The 22630-nt window shown below is 41.4% G+C and overlaps 1 protein-coding gene across 7 annotated transcripts in view; it reads right to left on the bottom strand.

The window, feature by feature from the left end:
• The window catches only part of COBL (cordon-bleu WH2 repeat protein), a 287518-nt gene that overhangs the window by 150486 nt on the left and 114402 nt on the right, over positions 1 to 22630 (bottom strand). For 4 of the 7 annotated variants that reach the window (XM_037727270.1, XM_037727272.1, XM_017496917.2 and 1 more), the window contains exons 3-5: positions 14699 to 14909; positions 12178 to 12406; positions 5187 to 5284 (exon numbers count right to left, since the gene is read on the bottom strand). In XM_037727270.1, the coding sequence (XP_037583198.1) occupies positions 5187 to 5284; positions 12178 to 12406; positions 14699 to 14909 (538 nt within the window). Of the gene's footprint in view, positions 1 to 5186; positions 5285 to 9213; positions 9259 to 12177; positions 12407 to 14698; positions 14910 to 22630 lie in introns of all 7 variants that reach the window. The other 3 variants (XM_017496912.2, XM_037727273.1, XM_037727271.1) reach the window with 1 other exon arrangement.

Here is a 22630-nt window from a genome sequence, read left to right as displayed (position 1 = left end):
TCATGCCTGTAATCCCAACATTTTGAGAGGTCAAGGTGGGTGGACCACATAAGGATCAGGAGTTTGAGACTAGCCTGACCAACATGGTGAAACCCCATCTCTACTAAAAATACAAAAACCAGCCAGGCATGGTGGCTTGCACCTGTAATCTCAGCTACTCGGGAGGCTATTTGTGTTTCCAGAGGAGAGGCATATTAGGCATATTTGGTATGTGAAAATGATAGTGGAAGATGTTTAACTTTTCTTATTTTTTATTTTTTTTTTTCGAGGAGACAGAGTCTTGCTCTTTTACCCAGGGTAGAGTGCAGTGGCACAATCTTGGCCAATCTTGTAACCTTCACTTCCCAGGTTCAAGCAATTTTTGTATTTTAGTAGAGAAGGGGTTTCACCATGTTGGCCAGGCTGGTCTCAAACTCCTGACCTCAGATGATCCGCCTTCCTCAGCCTCCCAAAGTGTTGGGATTACAGGCGTGAGCCACTGTGCCCAGCTAAGATATGGTGTTTAATTCTCTTCAAGTTATTTTTGTATAAATATGCTATTAATATGCATTCTATAGTTGTATAAGATACCTAAAAATTTGATGTGTCTTGACATAAACAGTGAATTGCTTTATTCTGATGCTCTCTTTTCTTAAAAGTTCTTTGTCAAGCTAAAGCATTGTGTCTTCAAGGAACCTTATGGAGAAGATCATGACAAGCACTCTGAATACAAGTTTCTGATAATTTTGATCATATCATTGAACAAGGCAAAAAAAAAATCCAGAAATCTGATTTAAAACCTGATGTGTTCATAAAGATTGCTAACCCAACTTCAAGCAGAATAAAAGTTAAGTACACGACACTGAAGTGACACAGCAATGAAATACTTTTTGTGACTTGTTTTTGTTTGAAACACAGTAGATTGTTTTCATGCTTTATTTTCTAGCATCAAGGAAACTTTTTCTTTTGAGCTATTTATACCTTATAGCAATTGGGTAAGTAGACTATTGTGGGCAAAGGGAGGCATTTATCTTTTATTCTACTTGATTTCTCCAAAACTCAGAAACTGTATTTTTACTGTATGGCAATATAGTCACTTGCATAAGGTCAATGAAGATCTGCGTTCTTCTGTAACAGGACATGCTGAAAGCACTAGTTATTTTAGCAAGGCTTTGACTGGAATGACAGATTTTTAGATATGACCAGACCGCTTTGAGGGACTGAAGTTGACTTTACAGCCAATGGACTTGGAAAATGATTGGCCTGGCTCCTTGTCCACATGGTTTCCTTACAAATTTGCTGACCTTGCAGTAAGTAAAAGCATGTCACTTTCTGACAGGCCCAATAATCTCAAGACATTTTAAGATCTCGAGAAGAAAGAAATTCACCCAATCCAAACAGGTATTATGGGCACAGTTAGATGGTAAATCCTCAACTTGGCTTCCTCGCCACCGGAGCCTTTTAAAAGTCTAATCTGAGATTCCTTATCAAAAAGTTCCAGCAAAGCCAACTACAGTGAGCCAAGAGGGTCACTCTTCTTGCTGCATTTTATGCAAATAAACATGACAAGTATAATAAGTGTAAAACTTATTTTGCAATTAAACTAGTTCTTCTATGATTTATCTTTGGTAAAACTGGAGGAATTGGAGAAAGAAACACTATGTTTCAAGAGGCCACCTGTTACTCAGTTCCAGCACTGACTCTTGTTTTTGTGATATTATTTGCCTACAATTTGGACTGAATCCTGAATTATTTCCTGGCTACAAGTCTCTAAAGAAGAAGCAGGATTTTATGTTCTGCCTGACGTTTTCAGTTGTTCCCTAATGGAATGCACGTTTGTCTGATCTGGCATGTAAATTATCTTTCTGACTATAACCCAACCCCGTGTGCATTATGCTTCCACTGTTCAGATTATTAATGCTATATAGCTCTTGTGGCTTTACTTCTTCTGAGAAAACTAAAACGGTATTCCAAAGACTAGAGATAATTCAACAAGCAACAGCAGCTAATAAATTACTGACGTGACTGAGGTTTCATTCTCGCCACTCTGTAATGCCACCCTAATTTGGCTTTTGGGTTCTCTTAAAATTTCACACTAAAACCTCTTTCCTTTCCTCCCTAACATGGGACAGAGCTATTTGAGAATGGTCCTTCCCAGTGACAAGGGAAACCTTGACACTCAGCCTCTAATCATCAATGCTTTCAAGAAGAAATATTTTTTATCAAAAGGGGAAATGAAAAAATAAATAAATGTTTTATCTACAGAATATGAGCCCCTTTTAATTGTCAGGCCCAGGGAGGTGCTGCAATGCAGCAGTGGTCATGCCCTGTACCCTGCTTGAGCTAAATAATTACTCCATAAAGCCAACGGCTACTTGAGCTCCAACACTGACTGACTTTTACGCCAAGCGGCTACAAAATGGCATATACTGGACACCAGAACTCGTCTGCCACAGTTCAGGGGTGTATAGTCAATCAGTAATCAGCATTATTTCTATAAACTAGTGACGATCCTCATCAAACAACTCTGTGTCAGCCACACCTTTTTCCTTTTTGCTGTAGGAAACCTTCTTGTAAGTAAGACTGAATGGAGCATTCCCCAAGGCAAACGAAGTGTGTCGCAAGCTACAGTTCTCAACCTTGGCCCCATAAACTCTTGATATTAATTTTGAGTCAGTTTCTTTCTTTAGGTTGACAATGGTGAAAAACAGAAAGTCCCTTGCAATCCAGGGCCGGGACTGGATCGCAGTCTGCGCCTTTACCGTTGTGTCGCCACGTGTGATATCTCCTCACCCCCTGAACTATCAGAAGCCGAGTCGCGGTCCCCACGTCCCTAGCTCTTCAGGTGATCTTATTTTGGTAAAAGCAAGTCTTTCTAGATCTTTTATTTGGTTTTTCTGGCCATTCCATCTTTTATAAGGAAGAAGACACAAAGAGAACAACGAATTGAGGTCTAAGGGTGAGGAATGAGGAATGGTGGATTTTACTGTGAATTGGTGTCGTGGGGATCAAAGAGGACGAGGGTGAACATGGTCTCAGCCAATTTATCTCAAAAATGTCAGGAACAACAAAAACAAAACAACCTTCATAGAGCGAGCGAAATTCAAATACAAAACTCTGATTCTGTTTTTTTTTTTTTTTTTTGAGATGAAGTCTTGCTCTGCCACCCAGTCTGGAGTGCAGTGGCACAATCTCGGCTCACTGCAACCTCTGCCTCCTAGGTTCAAGCAATTCTCCTGCCTCAGCCTCCCGAGCGGTTGGGATTACAGGCACCCGCCACCAAGTCCAGCTACTTTTTGTATTTTTAGTAGAGACAGGTTTCACTGCATTGGCCAGGCTGGTCTTAAATTCCTGACCTCAGGTGATCTGCCCACCTCAGCCTCCCAAAGTGCCGGGATTACAGGAGTGAGCTGCCATGCCAGGCCACAAAATTTTAATTCTGTAATTTCAAGTAATTCTTACAGGAAAGGAGAGGAAGTCAGGAGAGGAGGAGGGAGAGGAGCAGGGAAAAGAGGGGGAGAGGAAGACACAGTTGGGGATAGAGGGAGGATAGAAAATGTCAGGGCTGAAAAGGTCCTACCTAGACATGCATGGGGTACAGATTTTCAAAGGACATGCAGAAACACGGGAAAGCACATACAATCAGTCATGTGTAAGAGAATCACAAAACCATTACTGAAGCTTCAGCAGAGGTGAAGAAAAAATAATCTGAGGTTTGTGAAAAACTCTTACTCTTAAGGACACGAAGTCTCTGCCAGTTCAGCTGAGCTCCAGTGGACCTTCTGTTCTCATGTGGTTCTCACCGCCCTCTCCCCTTCCCAACCACCACAGGCGAGAAGGACGCGCTGGCTCTGCACGCAGACACGTCTGTGTCTAGGCCTGGGACGCTAAGAAATTTACTTTATTTCTCTGAGCTCTGGTATCCTCACCAGCAAACCTGGGTAAACCACAATTCTAACAGCAGAGGCTGTACCACAGGTCACCGAAGGGCAGGAAATCAGATGTCCAGCCTTGGGCTAGCTAGATGCACCTATCTGCACCATGGCACTGAGAAGGTCTACACACAACTGTGAATCATGGATGCAGTGATCTGCACCATGGCACTGAGAAGGTCTGCACACAATCGTGAATTGTAGATGCAGTGATCTGCACCATGGCACTGAGAAGGTCTGCACACAAACGTGAATCGTGGATGCAGTGATCTGCACCATGGCACTGAGAAGGTCTACACACAAACGTGAATCGTAGATGCAGTGATCTGCACCATGGCACTGAGAAGGTCTGCACACAAATGTGAGTCTTAGATGCACCCATCTATACCATGGCACTGGGAAGGTCTACACACAAATGAGTCCCCAGTCCTCACGTCTCTTCTAGAAATACATAGATGGAGCAACTGAGCTAGTAGAACTAAAGCCTAACATTCATTTGAACAGTTTTGTCTTTTTTAGTCTTATGTATTAGTAAGGATAAAATACTAGATAATAGTAAAACATACTTGTTAAATATAAATAGGAATAATGAGCATTGTCTTCTCTTGGTAGTCAGAAGGCAATACCAAAATTATAATTAATTATACAAATCTTCATTTTCATTTTGGGTACTGCGACTTAATTACTCTATCCTATTGTATCCAAAATATGACTTTGAGATGTATTTAATAAACACCAACAAGAGCAATAAAATTAACTTACTGCATGGTATATTCCCAGATTGTATAGGAGGACCAAAGAACATCTAAAAATTACTAGCAAGCAGACCAGTTCAACCACAGATACTCTTCTCTGCCACGAGGCATAAGCTACAGTTCACTGACAGCAATATTGACTATTTACATTTAACTAGAACATGCAGTCACTCATTCATTAATATAAACAAGGTTTACTGAGTTTCAGCCACAGGCAGACTTCTGCGGATGTACCGGAACACCCGCAGGCAGAAGGGCTTATGGCCATGGTCATCAGGAACCCACAGGCTTCCTGCACCCCTAGTGAATAAAACACCATCACCCAAGATAACTCCTTTTGGGATCAAGCGTGGAAGCACAGCTGTCATTCCAGTGCATACTAATAAGCTCCCTTTTACCTGAAGGAATTAGTGTTCCTAAATAGAATTATTTAGAAAGTTCCAGGACAGGTTGATGCATATATCTTAAGACACTATTTTTTTTACATGATACAGAATCATATGTGTATTTAATCCATTACCTTACTATTGCTTCTTTTATTAACTTTGAAAAATCCCAGAAATTTTTTCTTCTCTTTATCTGTCTCATCATTGCCAAGTGATGATTTTCTAAAGGTTTCTGGAAAAAAAAAGCACTAAGTTATTTTTCAGCATTTGAAACAAGAGATTAAATACTTCACTTTAAAAATCTTATGAAATGAATCCTTTACTCTTAAACTTTTAGTTCTTTTAAGAGAGGGAAACGCATCGATTTCTTTCCAAGCTGTCTGAGCCACCTCAAGGCCCCAAGCCCATTTGGGAAATCACTACAGGTTCTTACGCAGTCTTTTAGGGATGATGGAGGCATTTTCTCTGGGTGTGGTTGCCCCCTTTTTGGAGAATGACAAAATAAAGTCCTAGGGCAGTGCTGTCCAATAGAAAGCTAAACCAGACCACATATGTAATTTTATGTTCTCTAGTAGCTACATTAAAAAGAACCAAGTAAAATTAATTGTAATAATTTCATTTAATCCAACATATCTAAAACATTATCATTCCATCATGCAGTCAACATAAAAAGTTTTACATTGGTTTTGGTGCTAAGTCTTCACAATCCAGCATGCCTTCAGGCTTACGGCACATCTCAGTGTGGACTGGGCACCTGCTAGAGCCACATGAGGCCTGTGGCTGCCAAATCAGCACAGCCTTAGGACTGTGACCTCAGTGCAATACACCTGCTTTAAGAATCATGAGTGAGGTACACACTGTAACTAAATGAAATAAATCAGCAGCCTTCCTGCTCATTTCCAGAAGATGGCGTAACGGCTAGAAGCTCCCCAGGTAGTATTTGAAACATCAGATCTCCCAGGAACCACACTTCCAGATTTTCCTTCCTTTACGGCATCCAGAATGTTTTCCTTTCAAATTACATTCTCTAGGGGGACAATTATTTTCTTCTTTCTTTTTTTCTCACTGAATTTTTCTTTGTTAGGATTCTAGAACTAGGTTGGACCCTTCCAAATTCCAGACACGCACACTGAAGCTCAGATGTGTCTGCCAGCTGACAAGATAGCCATGGGCCGTGGTTCCCAAAGCAAGTGGAACCTGCAGCATCAGCATCGCCGGGAAGTCGCGAGAGATGCCAATCCCTGGGCCCACTCCAGAACCCCAGAATAAGAAACCCTGGGTGCAGGGCCCAGCACTACACAGTCAAACTAGCCCCTAAGGACACTTAGGCTGAGGGTCTGGGGAATATCACTCAGGGAATGGTGCTGAGGGGTTAGGAGCGCCCATGTGTGCGGCACACTTGGGGAAATCACTTAGCTTCTCCAGCCCCAGCAGCTTCATCTGCAGGTTGGGGGCGCGTGCGCTAACTGCGCAGGACAGCGTGCACACAGCTCAGCACACTGCTCACTAGTGTCATGCATTTATTTGCTCAGGAAAGGCCTCTGTCATTACTTCATTCCATTCTTCTCTGTCAGGGCATACAGACATCACAAGAGGAGAGAGAGTGTAGCTGTTCCTGGGTAATAGAAAAATGATTTTTCCCCTATCACTGCCAACTGAGGGACAGCAAGAACTCTAGTCCATCAGTGGCAGAATCACGGACTGGGATTTTACAAATTCTGCCATCAGACCATCAATGCAAACAAGTTCTGGATCTGCTACTATATGATTTCACGTTTGAGTTAGAGAACAGAGCAGTCAGTGCATTAATAACACAGGCGTGAACACTGATAAGGTCCACACAGCAGAGCAAAACCCCAGCACACACGCCTCTGAAATCACTCTGTAGGAGCAAAGGTGCACGTCCTAGCCATCAGAGCAGGGCCAGGGCTCTCGGTTACATGCAGAAGGCTCCAGCTGAGGCCCAAGCAGGCTCCACATGGCACAGTACCCAAACCAGAGGGCCCGCTGCAACACGGTGCAGAGGCCCTGACGCACACTGCAAAGCCACAGCAAACCCTCTCTTAGGTACAGAGCTATAAAGAGAACAATAGAGCACATGGTTAAGACTGCGTCTAAACTATTGTATGCCTTAATATGTATGTTTATAACTGAGGATGTTTCCAGAATTGAGTGGTATGTGACATGGACCAACAGAAGCTTGTGAACTGACGACGGGGTTACGTTTTCAGTTCACGATGGCTTTATGCAGACGTGAACCCACCGTAAGTCCAGGAGCATACTGAATACACATCACTTTCATACCATAGTAAAGCTGAAAATCATAAGTTGAGAAATTGTCTATTAAAACAGATGGCATCATAGTATCCTACTGATACACAAGAAGTGGAGCATGTTCCTGGGGCAAAAGCTATATTACACTGACCACAGAAAGGACAGACTGCATCAGATTTCTCTCTTTGAATGGGGACAGTGGCTGATCACCATCCCTAAGGACTGAGGTCGGCTCCCCGATGAAGGGTCCAGAACAGCCCCGGCACCAGAACTGCCCCTGAACAGTGGGAGAGATAGTTTCTCAGGCAGCTACACCTGCAGCTGTGTGGAGGCACCAGGAGCCTGAGACTCACAGTGCCGAGCTGGGCCTAACGCCGATGGTCGATTTTTAGAGGTGAGGCTTTGGTCTCAGTCACTTACTGATAGGGGCCTCCTATGAGGCCTCTGAGCCTCGGTAGACATGGAAAAAGAACTGGTTTGGGAGCAAAGTAAGAGAATTCACTGTTCCCATCAGCCAAAATGTCCAGAGGCTGCCCGGCTATCTAGCAGAGCAGTCACGAACAACTGATGCGCAGCCAGCCCTCGGGAACATGCGCAAGTGAGCTCTGGATCCACGGCTCCGAGCGTATAAGCTGATGTGGCGTTCATTTTGATTGAATTTACTCTAATTTAAAAGTAGCTAAATATTAATAAAAGTCTGGAAACTCAGTATTCATAAACGTCAGGGCATACAGACATCACAAGAGGAGAGAAAGTTATAGGTGCTCCTGGAAGACAGAAAAATGATTGTTCCCATATCACTGCCAACTGATGGACGGCAAGCGCCCTCGGCCATTGGTGGCAGAATCACGGACTGGGATTTTACAAATTCTGCCATCAGATCATCAATGCAAACAAAAAATATGGACTAATCATTTGCATATTTGTCCAAGGGCAAATGTCCAAGGCAGTAAAGAGGGGAACTTGGGGGTTTTGGAGCAGCTGGTTCCCACCAAGGGCAGAAGTGTTTTAAAATCTGAATGGCCAAGCTGATGGCACCACACTTAATCTGGAAGTTTTACTGTCCTGAAGCACTACAATGATTTGGAAAATAAAGATGAATTGCAGAGGGGCAGAGAAGGATGAAGGACCCCTAAAGACCGAGTCCAAACCACTCACTTGTCCAGAGGAGACTCAGTGACCAGAACATGGCCATCAAGCACATAAACGGAAGTGGGGGCGGGGACCAGGTCAACATCTGCGAACGTCCAATGGGCATTCTACCTATGTATATGCACATATGTATGTGAATAAGTATATACACACGCATATGTATCTGTATATTTGTCTATATATACATATAAACATCTCTGTATAGCTCTTTCTGTACAGAAATATCTCTATGAGAGAAACTTTTAAATAGATGTCAGAATAAATGCAAAATCTGGATGAATCATTTCCATATTTGTCTATAACAGAAAAGGCTGAATTTCAAAATCCATACTGTTCCAAATTCTGTAGCATGCAGGATGGCCTTCAGGGGCAGGTAAGCACAGGCAGGTGGAGGTGGAAAGGAAAGGGTGCCTCTCCTGTATGCACCACTTCTGCTCTGTCTTGAAATTCTGGGCAACAGAATTTGTTTTCTATAACAGCCTCCCTCATTCCTCATCAATTAGAGCCACACAGCAAATTCTCACACAAGAAGCATTCTTCTCTGAACCAACCAGAAAATCAAGAAACCAAACCAAAACTTCATGTCAGCCTGGCATGCACCCTCAGAAGGGCCCCAAGTTAAACTTCCATTCCTTGGACTCTGGCACAAAAACGTCACCTCCGTGCAGCTCTGACCCCAGGGCCATGCCAAGTGCAGCGTCACAGGAGAAGCAGGAAACCCTGGGTTTACTATACCTTGACAGCTCAGGGAAGGCTCAGACTGAGTTTTGGTCAGAAGAACTGGAAAACGCAGGCAATGAGAGAGTGAGGTCAGGCTTCAAGATGTGTGGGAGCCCCTAAGCCAGGCCTTGGCCCTCACAAGCCTCAGAGGAGGACAGTCCTGCTGCAGCACTGAGAAGGCCTCCTGCTGGCCAGCTTGCCTCTCTGGGCTGGCCCTCTCAGGCCGCAGCTACATGGCCTGCTAAGCGCCACTGTGGATGCAGGTGGCAGCAGAGCCCTTGGCTTCATCAACATGCCCCCCACCAGGGACTCCAGGGGAGGGCGGGTCTCTGCCTAGCAATGCCTCGCCTCCTGCCAGCTGCCCTTCTGTTCTCCAGCAGTGGTAGGGCTCAGGAGTGGATGCCTTTCCCTTCCAAGTACAAACCAAGAGGAGTGAAAGCATGGGCTCCTCCAGCAGCACCCAGCAGGCCTTCCCAGGGTAGCTGCAGGGGAGAAAGGGAGCCTTGGGGATGGCCTCTGGACAAGTGTCTTTTCGTCTCAGATATCTGACAGTGAGCAGGAGGCAGGCACTTGGCAGGGACGGTAATCAAATGTCACAGCTGGCATGGCATAGGCATGTCAGGTGAAAGGGATGCTGGCCCCGGGGCTGGAGCAGGACCCCCGTGGTGGGGAGGCTCATGGCATGTTGGAAGTGAGGTGGGGAGGGCCAAAATGTCCAAGGCAGTAGAGAGGGGAACTTGGGGGTTTGGGAGCAGCTGGTTCCCACCAAGGGCAGAAGTGTTTCAAAATCTGAATGGCCAAGCTGACGGCACCAGCATGTTCTCCTCTGGCCTGTGTGTGGATCAGAAGAGATGCTCTGGGCTCCTGACCACATGAATGCTTCAACTCCTGCATTCCTGATGACCATGGGCTCGCCTGGGTCCTCTCCTTCACAGACAGGCAGGTTTTATATGACTTCTCTCAGGTATAGGTTCAACATCTACCTTTCAAGATACATCCAAGTGGTGGCATGTAACAGAAACAGTTGTTTCTATAAGCTTTCTTGTTTCAGATACCTGAATATAGAACAGTTTTCCTTTTATTTCTCTTTTTATCTTACCAAATGGAAGCTGCTTCCAAAGAGTCATGTAAACCAAATTTAAATAGGGCTGATATACTCAGTGCCACCGGGCCTGTGCAGGGATGCTGAGAGTATTTCTGTCTGTGTTTTAAAAAGACACTGGATAAAACACAAGATGCATTATTCTCAAATGTCAGAGTACTTTTTTTGAAGGAATAAATAGTCCACGTAGCTTATACTCAATTGAGCCAAAACCCTCTCTTGAATATTAAATCAGATCTAGATGCCAGATATCCAGGAAGACAAGGGCTCACTTGGTGGAGAGGGCTGACTTGATGGGGAGGGCTGACTTGGCGGGGAGGAGACAGGCTGGACAGAGATTCCACCTATGATCATGGATTTCACAATAATTTGGTATCAAGAAAAAATATGGCTGAGTGCAGTGGGTCACACCTGTAATCCCAGCACTTTGGAAGGCTGAGGTGAGCAGATCACCTGAGGTCAGGAGTTGGAGACCAGCCTGGTCAATGTGGTGAAACCTCGTCTCTACTAAAAACACAAAAATTAGCCAGGCATGGTGGCGGACGCCTGCAATCTCAGTTACTCAGAAGTCTGAGGAAGGAGAATCACTTGAACCCAGGAGGTGGAGGTTGCAGTGAGCCAAGATTACGCCAGCCTGGGCTACAAGTGTGAAACTCCATCCCAAAATAGAAAAAAATACATTTTTGTTGGAAAAAATTAGAGAAAAAAAAAAGCCATAGAAAACCAGAAAAAACTTGAATATGTATATATTTTTTAAACTCAACCTATCCAATATTTGTGGAATAATGAAACAGAGATAACAGATACCAAATTAGGCTCATTAGAAGAGAAACTTTTACAAAGTCCATTTTGGTCATTCTAAGGTCAAGGAATGTACCATTTCCTTTGGTCTGACAGTAGTTAAAATACGCAGTTAGCCTTCTTTATCAATTAGAAACATTTGCTTACGCAACATCTCAGTCTCTGCACCAGCAAGGCCTCTGGGCTGCCACTCTCGCCAGTGGCTCTAACTGTGGCCTCATACTAGGAGCCAGATTCACACGATGAGCAAGATGACATTGGCAAGACGGTGAGGAGGCCTAAGGTGGCCCTAAAGTTGTCTTAAGGAATGGATCTCACACCATTGTTCAGTTTTAGAGAACAGCTAAGTGTCCACTGGTTTTAGAGATAAGCAATGTTTGAAACGTGGTAACAGCAGCTAATGGTAACTGAAAAAGAAAATCAAGATAATTTGTTTTTATGAAGAGACAGCGTCTCACTCTGTTGCCGAGGCTAAGTGCAGCAGTATGACCATAGCCCAGTGCAGCTTCAGCCTGCTGGGCTCAAGCGACCCTCCAGCCTCGGCCTCTCAAGCAGATGGGACTACAGGAATGGGCACGTACCACCATGTCTGGCTAAGTTTTAAATTTTTGTATAGATGGGGTCTATTTTGTCCAGGCTGGTCTTGAACTCCTGGGTTCAAGCCATCCTCCTGCCTTGGCCTCTCTAGGTGCCGGGATTACAGGTGTGAGCCACCAGCCCACAAGAAAGTATTACAGATGGTTTGGAGTAGTTACTTCAGAGCATAAGCTCTAATCTCGCCTCACCTTTCTCCCTTTTACTTATGTCATGGAAGTTTGCAGGGAGACACAGAATAAACGACATGTTCAAGGCTGGGAGAAAGGAGGCATAGTTCAATCCAGAGGAAGGAGAACAGACTAGATTTCTTTTTTGCCTACGTCAACACTGGTCTGGACAAAACCTGCTTTGCTTAGAACTTCACATACCCATCTCTCCCTGGCGCTACGGAGAATGCTGAGGAGAGCAACGGGGGACGGGGCCACACCTCGCATCTGTGTGATCACCGGCTGGGTGTATAAGACGCAGCGGGGCCTCACCTCTTCTGTTGTCCCACGCGTAGAGCTCCTTTATCCCGAGCTCATTCAGGGACTTGGACAGCTCCAGCTCCTCCCCGGCAATGTTGTCCCGGAGGAGAACCACATGCTCTGGGCTGACCTCGCACTTTGCACAAATGACTGGGAGAATATTCTGGAGAGGAACCTCAGGGCTCACACGCACAAGAGCTTTTTGTGTCCGCAGGTAATTCACAACCAAACGCACAGATTTCTGGAAGAACACATGGGCAGAAAGAATTCATTAAGACATTCTCCCACAAGTCTTCAACTTCTGTGTCAACCTGACAGTTGGGTGCGGCAGGATTGTATGTAGCCTGAATCTTTCTTCCACAAATTGAGTGGGTCATGGGGGAAAATGGTATCATGAATAGTAAAAAACAGACGTCTAGAATAATAAATTTGTCTTAGAATCTCTCTTATTAGTGAACAACCTGCTAACAACACAGGGGAATGAACACCAGGGAGGAGTCCACGTTTAAAATCCAATACGTATACTTTACTGTCTTCCAAGGGTTCTGGCCAGATGTGAACACATGGCGCTTATATGGATTTTCTAAAGAAAATAGTTTGGAAGTAGTATGAATAATTTAAAGAAAAATCCTCCAGAAACATGACACTAAAGTTTTAAGTAGTCAAAATATCTACATAAATATATGAATGTTTATATATGCATACAGATGTATATCTATCTAAATATATATACGGTATGCACTATATACACAGATATAAAACATATACAGTGTGTACAAAGACTTATATGTATTCATGTATATACACTACACACACATATTTAAGCTAGAAATATATTTGATTAAAAAAAAATACCAGGTATATAATAATCAGGAAGAAAGGCACTCAATTGACTAATGCCAATTCTAAATGACTGCAGATAAAGTGGTAGTCATTTTTCCTCCACTTTTACTAATCACTTTTCTTGCACTTTTACTGGTCACCCTAATTCTGCTAAGGCACTACGGAGGTGGACACAGTAAATGCAGATTGAACAAAAGAGCAGCAAAAGAAGGCCTTGTGCTCCCTTCCAGCCTAAGTACCAGGGTCCAGTGGCTGGGAGAACGATGCATTTTGGGAGAAAAGATGGAACCTACTGCTCCTTTACCCGTCCTCTCCTGCCCTAACAAGTGGAATCATGCATACGCCTGGGCTCACCTGTCCACAGAAGCAGGAAGCCAAGGGAAGACACAGGGTGTCTATGGAGATGCTCTGCCTCAAACACTGTTTACTTGAGGAATAATGGGAAATCTCTGGTCAGAGGGCTCTAGAGCAACAATGAGAATGCACTAACCAATCAATCCTAGAAATTAATAGGAGATGAACTTTTGGCTGCATTACCATTTATAAAAGCAGGAAAATTTAGAAGAACTGCTAAGAATCTGAAAGAAAAAAGTAACTCTGCTTTTAATCTGAGATGAAAGATTAACATCAAAGCCTTATTTAAAAGTACAATAAGGCCAGGCACAGTGGCTCATGCCTGTAATCCCAACACTTTGGGAAGCTAAGGCAGGTGGATCACCTGAGGTCAGGAGTTCAAGACCAGACTGGCCAAGATGGTGAAACCCTGTCTCTACTAAATACAAAAATTAGCCAGGCATGGTGGCAGACACCTGTAATCCCAGCTACTCAGGAGGCTGAGGCAGGAGAATCGCTTGAACCTGGGAGGCAGAGGTTGCAGTGAGCCGAGATCACACAACTGCACTCCAGCCTGGGCGACAAGAACAAAACTCTGTCTCAAAACAACAACGATGACAACAATAAAATTAATTTTAATTAATTAACAAAACCCTGGAATACTGCCATGCATATAAGACATTCTCCAAATGTAATGAATAAATATTTCTGACATCAATTTTTCAAAATAAAAAAAAATTCCCTTTTTTTCCTCTTCCTCTGGGGAAATGTTTAATTCCTCTATAGATCCCAACTGCTTCTTGGGTCACGAAGAATTCTAGAACTATCCTGTTAGGATATAATCCCAGGAAGCCATTAGCTAGTGGCAATTTAAATTTAAATTAATTAAATTAGAAATTCAGGTTCTCAATCATACCAGCCATATTTCTAGTGTTCAAATGCTGTGTCAATTAAAAAGAAAAAAGAAAATATACATGAATATTTTAGATATTTAAGTTATAATAAACATACCAAATTAAAAAAAAAAAAAGCTACATGCAGCCAGTGACTATCACATTAGTAGAGAATTAGAGACCACGTCCCTCTTTGAATAAAGGTCTAATGGCCAGCTCCACTGTAGATGAACTCCTCCTCTATAATATATAAAGGAGCAATGTTACAACAATGAACATTATTCAATTCTGTAAATTTTGTCTTCTAAAGCAAACTCAGTTTAGTGCTTAGATTTGCCTGACATGAAGGTAGCAGCCTCAGCCACAACTCTGCACTGTACTTAGATAAGAAGAGCCACACTGGCCCCTACCCAGGACCCGCCATGCATTCAGACACAGGTATCTCCATGTAAGTACCTACTGACCTCAGGCACCTTAGGGGGACCAGGCTTAACCTTCTCTTCAGGAACTTTTTCTTTCAGAAACACAGTATGCACATTCAGGGTCCCAATCAAAGTATTTGGCTTGAAACTCAAAGGCTGTTGGGTTTCTGGAGACCGAATTTCAAGGGCGTGGTGGGATGGATTCAGGTGGTTCTGAAGGCAAAGTTCAACCAGTAGGTCCATCATTGCATGGCTGAAAAAAGGAAAACAAATCATGATTATTAGGAATGGCTGCACTCTCCCTTTTGCCTGGCTAAATAAGGGTAGAACAAATGAACACGTGGATGAATGAGCAAATTAGACGCGCTTATGAAAAAAGACAGCAGCAACTCATTAATTCCTTCTGCATGGTTGTAGAGCAATATGTTAACATTTTCAGCACTAACAAACAACCCTATTGAAAGAGAAAAATCATTATTAATAGCTTGGAAAATAGTTATATTTTGAGTTAAATCCAAGGGTATGTTGAGTTGAATCATCTAAGGTCTGTTAGCACAAATATTTTTCCTGCATACAAGACACTAAATGTTCAGTTATTATTCATAAATATAATGCATTTTTAAATTTAACTTTTATTTCAAGTTCAGGGGTACATGTGCAGGTTTGTTACATAGCAAAACTTGCATCATGGGGGTTTGTTGTACAGATTACTTTATCACCCAGTATTAATCCTAGTACCCAGTAGTTGTTCTTCCTGATCCTTTCCCTCCTCCTCTACTCTATCCTCTGAGAGGCCCCAGTGTGGGTCGTTGGGTTGTTCCCTTCTATGTGTCCATGTGTTCTTATCATTTAGCTCTCACCTATAAGTGAGAACAGGCAGTATTTGGTTCTCTGTTGCTGCATTAGTTTGCTAAGGATAATGACTTCCAGCTCCATCCATGTTTCTGCAAAGGGCATGATCTTGTTCCTTTTTTTTAATGACTGTATAGTAGTCCATGGTGTATCTGTACTACATTTTCTTTATCCAATATACTATTGATGGGCCTTTAAGTTGATTCCATGTCTTTGCTCTTGTGAATAGTGCTGCAATGAACATATATGTGCATGTGTCTTTATGACAGAGTAATTCATATTCATCTGGGTATATGCCCAGTAATGGGATTGCTGGGTTGAATGATAGTTCTGTTTTTAGATCTTGGAGGAATGCCACACTGTCTTCCACAATCGTTGAACTAATTTACAAACACACCAACAGTGTGTAAGTGCTCCTTTTTCTCTCCAACCTTACCAGCATCTGTTGTTTTTTGCCTTTTTCATAATACCCCTTCTGACTGGTGTGAGATGGTAACTCATTGTGGTTCTGATTTGCGTTTCTCTAATATTCAGTGATGTTGAGCTTTTTTTCATGTTTGTTGGCCTCATGTATGTCTTCTTTTGAAAAGTGTCTGTTCATGTCCTTTGCCCACTTTTTAATGGTTTTTTTTCTTGTAAATTTAAGTTCCTTTTAGATGCTGGATATTAGACTTTTGTCAGATGCACAGTTTGAAAATACTTTCTCCTATTTTGTAGGTTACCTGTTTGTTGATAGCTTCTCTTGCTGTCCAGAAGCTCTGTAGTTTAATTAGACCCCACTTGTCAATTTTTGCTTTCGTTGCAATTGCTTTTAGAGTCTTCGTCTTAAAATCTTTGACTGTTTCTACGTCCAGAATGGTGTCGTGTAGGTTGTCTTCCAGGTTTTTTATAGTTTGAATTTTAAGTCTTTAATCCATCTCGAGTTATAAGGAAGGGGTCCAGTTTCAATCTTCTGCATATGGCTAACCAGTTCTCCCAGCACCATTTATTGAATAGGGAGTTCTTTCCTCATTGCTTTTTTTTGTCAGCTTCATCAAAGATCAGATAGTTGTAGGTGTGTGATCTTATTTTGGGATTCTCTATACTGTTCCATTGGTCTATGTGTCTGTTTTTTTGTACCAGTAGCATGCTGTTTTGGTTACTGTAGTCCTATAGTATAGTTTTAAGTAAAGTAGCATGATGCTTCCAGCTTTCTTTTGCTTACAAATATTTCCAGCTTTCTTCTTTTGATTATGATTGCCTTGGCTATTTGGGTTTATTTTTTGGTTCTTTATGAATTTTAACAGTTTTTTCTAGTTCTATGAAGAATATCACTGGTAATTTAATAAGCATAGCACTAAATCTATAAATTGCTTTAGGCAATATGGCCATTTTTAACCATATTGATTCTTCCTATCCATGAGCATGGAGTATCTTTTCATTTGTTTGTGTCATTTCTGATTTCTTTGAGCTGTGTTTTGCAGTTCTTTTTGTAGAGATCTTTCACCTCACTGGTTAGCTTCATTTCTATTCCTTCATTCCTTCATTCATTTATAATTTTTTTGTGGCAGTTGTGAGTGAGACTGCATTCCTGATTTGGTTCTCAATTTAACTGTTGGTGTATAGGAATGCTAGGAATTTTTGTACATTGATTTTGTGTCCTGAGACTTTGCTGAAATTGTTTATCCATTTAAGAAGCTTTAGGGCCAAGACTATAGGGTATTCTAGGTGTAGCATCATGTTGTCTGCAAATGGAGATAGTTTGACTTCCTCTCTACCTATTTGGATGCCCTTTATTTGTTTATCTTGCGTGACTGCCCTGGTCAGAATTTCCAATACTATGTTGAATAGGAGTGGTGAGAGGGGACATCCTTGTCTTATGCTGATTTTCAGGGATAATGCTTCCAGCTTTTGCCCATTCCGTATGATCTTGGCTGTAGGTCTGTCATACATGGCTCTTATTATTTTGAGGTATGTTCCTTCAATACCTAGTTTATTCAGAGTTTCTAACATGAAGGGATGCTGAATTTTATCAAAAACATTTTCTGCATCTATTGAAATAATCATGTGGTATTTGTCTTTTGTTCTATGTGATGAAATACATTTATTGATTTGTATATGTTGAACCAACCTTGCATCACAAGGATAAAGCCTACTTGATTGTGGTGGATAAGATTTTTGATGTGTTGCTGGTTTCAGTTTGCCAGCATTTTGTTGAGGATTTCTGCATTGATCTTCATCAAGGATAGTGGCCTAAAGTTTTTTTTGTGTGGTGTCCTTGTCAGTTTTTGGTATCAGGATGATGCTGGCCTCATAGAATGAGTTAGGGAGGAGTCCTTCCTCCTTATTTTCTTGGAACAGTTTTAGTAGGCTATTTATTACTGATTCAATTTCAGAGTTTGTTACTGGTCTGTTCAGAGATTCAACTTCTTCCTGGTTCAGTCTTGGGAGAATATGTGTGTCCAGGAATTTATCCATTTCTTCTAGATTTTCTATTTTATGTGCATGGAAATATTCATAATGTTCTGATGATTATATGTATTTCTATGGGGTCAGTGGTGACACCCCACTTGCTGTTTCTGATTGTGCTGATTGTGTTTATATATATTTTCCCTCTTTTGTTTTGTTTTTTTTTTTTTTGAGACAGAGTTTCATTCTTATTGCCCAGGCTGGAGTGCAATGGCATGATCTCAGCTCACCACAACTCTGCCTCCTGGGTTCAAGCGATTCTCCTGCCTCAGCCTCCTGAGTAGCTGGGATTACAGGCATGTGCCACCACACCTGGCTAATTTTGTATTTTAAGTAGAGACAGGGTTTCTCCATGTTGGTCAGGCTAGTCTTGAACTCCCGACCTTAGGTGATCCGCCTGACCGGACTCCCAAAGGGCTGGGATTACAGGCATGAGCCACCACATCTGGTTTCTCTTTTTTCTTCTTTATCAGCCTAGCTAGCAGTCTACTTCATTAATTTTTTCAAAAAAAAAAAAACACACACACACACAACAGCTCCAGGATTCACTTATCTTTTGAATAGATTTTGTGTCTCAATCTCCTCCAATTCAGCCCTGATTTTGGTTATTTTTTGTCTTCTGCTAGCTCTGGGGTTGGTTTTTGCTTGGTTCTCTAGCTGCTTTAGTTGTAGTGTTAGGTTGTTAAATTGAGATCTGCCTAACTTTCTTCTGTTTTCCATTTGCTTGGTGATTTTTCTTGGTCTCTTTTGTTTTGAGCTTATGTGTGTCACTGCATGTAAGACAGGTTTCTTGAAGAGAGCATACCAATGGGTCTTGGTTCTTTATACAGCTTTCCACTCTGTGCCTTTTAATTGGATTATTTAGCTCATTTACATTCAAGGTAAGTATTGATATATGTGGATTTGCTCCCGTCATCATGATGTTAGCTGGTTATTTGGCAGATTTGTTTATGTGGTTGCTTTACAGTGTCAGCAGTCTGTGTGCTTTAGTATGTTTTTGTAGCACCTGGTAATGATGTTTCCATTCCACATTTAGTGCTTCCTTCAGGAGCTCTTGTAAGGCAGTTCTGGAGGTAATAAATTCCTTCAGCATTTGCTTATTTGAAAAAAACCTCCATTTCTCCTTTGCTTATGAAGCTTAGTTTGTCCAGGTATGAAATTCTGGGTTGGAATTTCTTTTCTTTAAGGATGTTGAATATTGGCCCCCCATCTCTTTTGGCTTGTAGGATTTCTGCTGAACGATCCATTTTTAGTCTGATGAGCTTCTATTTACAGATGACCTGACTTTTCTCTCCAGCTGGCTTTAACATTTTTTCTTTCATTTTGACCTTAGAGAATCTGGTGATTATGTGTCTTAGGAGTGATCTTCTTGTGAAGTGTCTTACTGGGCTTCTCTGCATTAACATCTTCTACATTTTCCTAGCAGAATATTTTTATTTATTTAAAGCTAAACTCCCTTTTCCTATGAATTTCCCAAGAAGCTAAGCACAGGTTTTCTCCTCTGATCTATTTCTTAATAAGTAACTTGCATAATTACTGCAGAACATAGTCATGGCTTCCAGATGTTACCAAATGAATTGAAGCTTGGGAACTCACAGGGCACTGGTAAACACACAGGTACAAGTGACAACAGCAAGACAGTAGAACAGGAGGTCGCTGGCTCATGTACTCCAACAGAAAAAATGATTTGGCAGCAGGCCACCATGCACAGAATTTCCTTTGTAAGAGTTTTGGGATCCAGATAGAAGGTTCTGAAACCCTGGTAGAGCCCTAGACTGGTGAGGGATACACTGAGAAACGCTGGTGGCAGGCTCCTAACCTGTACCAGCTGTGGACTGAAAGCATCCCTGTCCTCCTATGAACTCAGCTGCAACCCCACAGAGCTGTAGTGCTTCCAAAAGTTCCACCTTCCATTCCCCAAGAGGACCCATACACCAGCTGTCCTCTCAGTAACTTGCTCGCTGACCTCAGACCCAACTGCAGGTATTGAAGTAGTCATGTGACCTCACTCCAACTCCTCACCACTGTGGCCTGGTGGGAGACATGTCTATTCATACCCTTGGTGACAGGTTCCCCAAGCTTAGTCCCAACTGCAGACCCTGAAGCAGCCATTTTACCTTGCTTCAAACTCAGCTTGACTGAGATCCCAAAGGCAGTAACATCAGTCTGGTGAGCTAGAAGCAGATCCTTACTTGCCAAAACCAGTCTGTAAAGACTGAATATGTCTGCTCCTTCAAATGCACAGACACACACAAGTCACATGGATCGCGAAGCATAAGGTAAACACAACACTACCAAAGTAAACTAACAAAACCCTAGTAACCAACACCAGAAAAGAGGACATCCATAAATTACCTGAAAAGGAATCCAAAAGATCATCTTAAAGAAGCTCAAAGCGTTTCAGAAGAATACAGATTTTTAAAACTAAATGAAATTAGGAAATCAATAAATGAACAAAATGAGAAATTTAATAATTAAATAGAAGAATTAAGAAGAAATCAAACAGAAATCTTGGAGCTGAAGAAAATAATGATTGAACTGAAAAGCCCAATAGACCGCTTCAACAGAAAACTTGATCATGTAGGAGAAAGTATCAGTGAGTCTGAAGACAGGCCATTTGAAGTTAACCAGTTAGAAGAAAAAAAAATGAAAAACTGAAGAAAGCCTATGGAATTTACAACACCACTGAAGTGGTAGGAAGCCTACTTAAAGAAATAATGGCAAAAATCTTCCCAACTCTATGGAGGGAAGTTGAAATAAGGTCCTAAAATCTTCAAATATATTAAATCAAAAAAGCACTACTCTGAAACACATAATAGTTTGCCTCAAATATTAGAGTTTGTCAGAAGTAAAAGACAAAGAGACAATATTGAAAGCAGCAAGAGAAAGGTGCCTTGTCACATACAAGGGAACCACCATAAGATTTATCAGCAGAAACCTTGCAGGCCAGGAGACAATGGGATGATATAGTGAAGTACTAAAAGAAAAAATGCCAACCATGAATATTTTATTCAGAAACATTGCAGTTTAAGGATAAAGGAGAGATAAGTCTTTCCCTGACAAACTAGGAAGTTTGTCACCACTAGACCTGCTAAAGTTAGTTTTTCAAGTTGAAATGAAAAGATGATTAACAGCATCATAAAAGCATATGAAAATGCAAATCTCATTGCTAAAGGTAAATACAGAATATTGTAATACTAAAATGGTACACACAATCATTTTAAACACTAGTATATAAATTAGAACATAAGTCGTCAGAATATAGCCACATAAATTTGCTAATGGAAATACAATGCAGAAAAAGAAAATCTGACACCAGTTACATAAAGTGTGTGTGTGGGGGAAGTAAAGTGTACAGTACCTGTATATGATTGAAGTGAAGTGGATATCAGCTTCAAACATACTGCTATAACTATAAACCATTCAGTGCAAACTCCATGGTAACCACATACAAATACACACGATAGATGCAAAAAAGATTGAGAGAAGAATCAAAATACATTGTTACAAGAATCAAACCACAAAGGAAGACACCAAGAGGAGTAAGAGAACTATAACAAAGGTAGAAAACAAATGACAAAATGGCAAGAGTAAGTGCTTACCTATTAATATGTTATCTGACATTCAAATGTACTAAACTCCCCAATCAAAAGAAATATTGTAGATGACCAAATAAAATAATAATAATGCACTATATGCTGCCTACAAGAGACTCACTATAGATTTAAGGACATATATAGGTTTAAAATAAAGAATGGAGAATATTTCATGAAAAATATTAAAGAAAAGAGAGCAGGGATGGCTATACTGATATTAAATAAAATAGGGTTTAAGTCAAAACTGTCACAAGTGACAAAGGTCATTATATAATGATATAAGGGACAATTCAACAGAAAGACCCAATAGTTATAAATATTAATATTTATATCACCAACATGAAAGCATCTAAATACCTACTTTACCCAAATAGGTAAAGTAGACATTGATAAATCTGAAGGGAGAAGTAGCAATACAATAATAGGAAGAGATTTCAATACTTTACTCTCTATAAGGGATAGATCATTCTGGTAGAAAATCAATCCATAAGAAAACAGAATAACTGAACAACACTATAGGCCAAATTGACCTAACATACAATTTCCATCTAATATCAGAAGAATACAGATTCTTCTCAAGAGCATATGGAACATTCTTCAGTATATATAACAAGTTAGGTGTCAAAAGAGGCCTGAAAATTTTAATAAGATCAAAATCTTCCAAGTGCTTTTTCTAGCCATAATGGAATGACATTAGCAATCAATGATAGTTTTAAGAATGAAAAAAATATAAAAACATGGAATTCACCTTCTTTAATATCAGTTTGCCCACAGTCTGAAGACATTAAATGGAAAATTTCATAAATGAACAGCTCACAAATTTAATCAGTGTGATGGAATCTTTCACGGTCCTGCCTGGGACATCAACCATCCTTTTGGCCATTGTATTCATACTGTATACTCTAACCGCCCACTAGTCACTTCATAGCCATCTCCGTTATCAGATCGCCTGTCATGGTATTGCTGTGCTTGTGTTTCAGTCACCCTTATTTTACTTAATAATGGCCTCAAACCTCAAGAGTAGTGATGCTGGCTATTTGGATGTGCCAAAGAGGAGCCATAAAGTGCATCCTTTAAG

The sequence above is a fragment of the Cebus imitator genome, unplaced genomic scaffold, assembly GCF_001604975.1.
Source record: "Cebus imitator isolate Cc_AM_T3 unplaced genomic scaffold, Cebus_imitator-1.0 Scaffold225, whole genome shotgun sequence".
Lineage (NCBI taxonomy): Eukaryota > Metazoa > Chordata > Mammalia > Primates > Cebidae > Cebus > Cebus imitator.
This window is presented reverse-complemented; position numbering and strand designations above follow the sequence as displayed.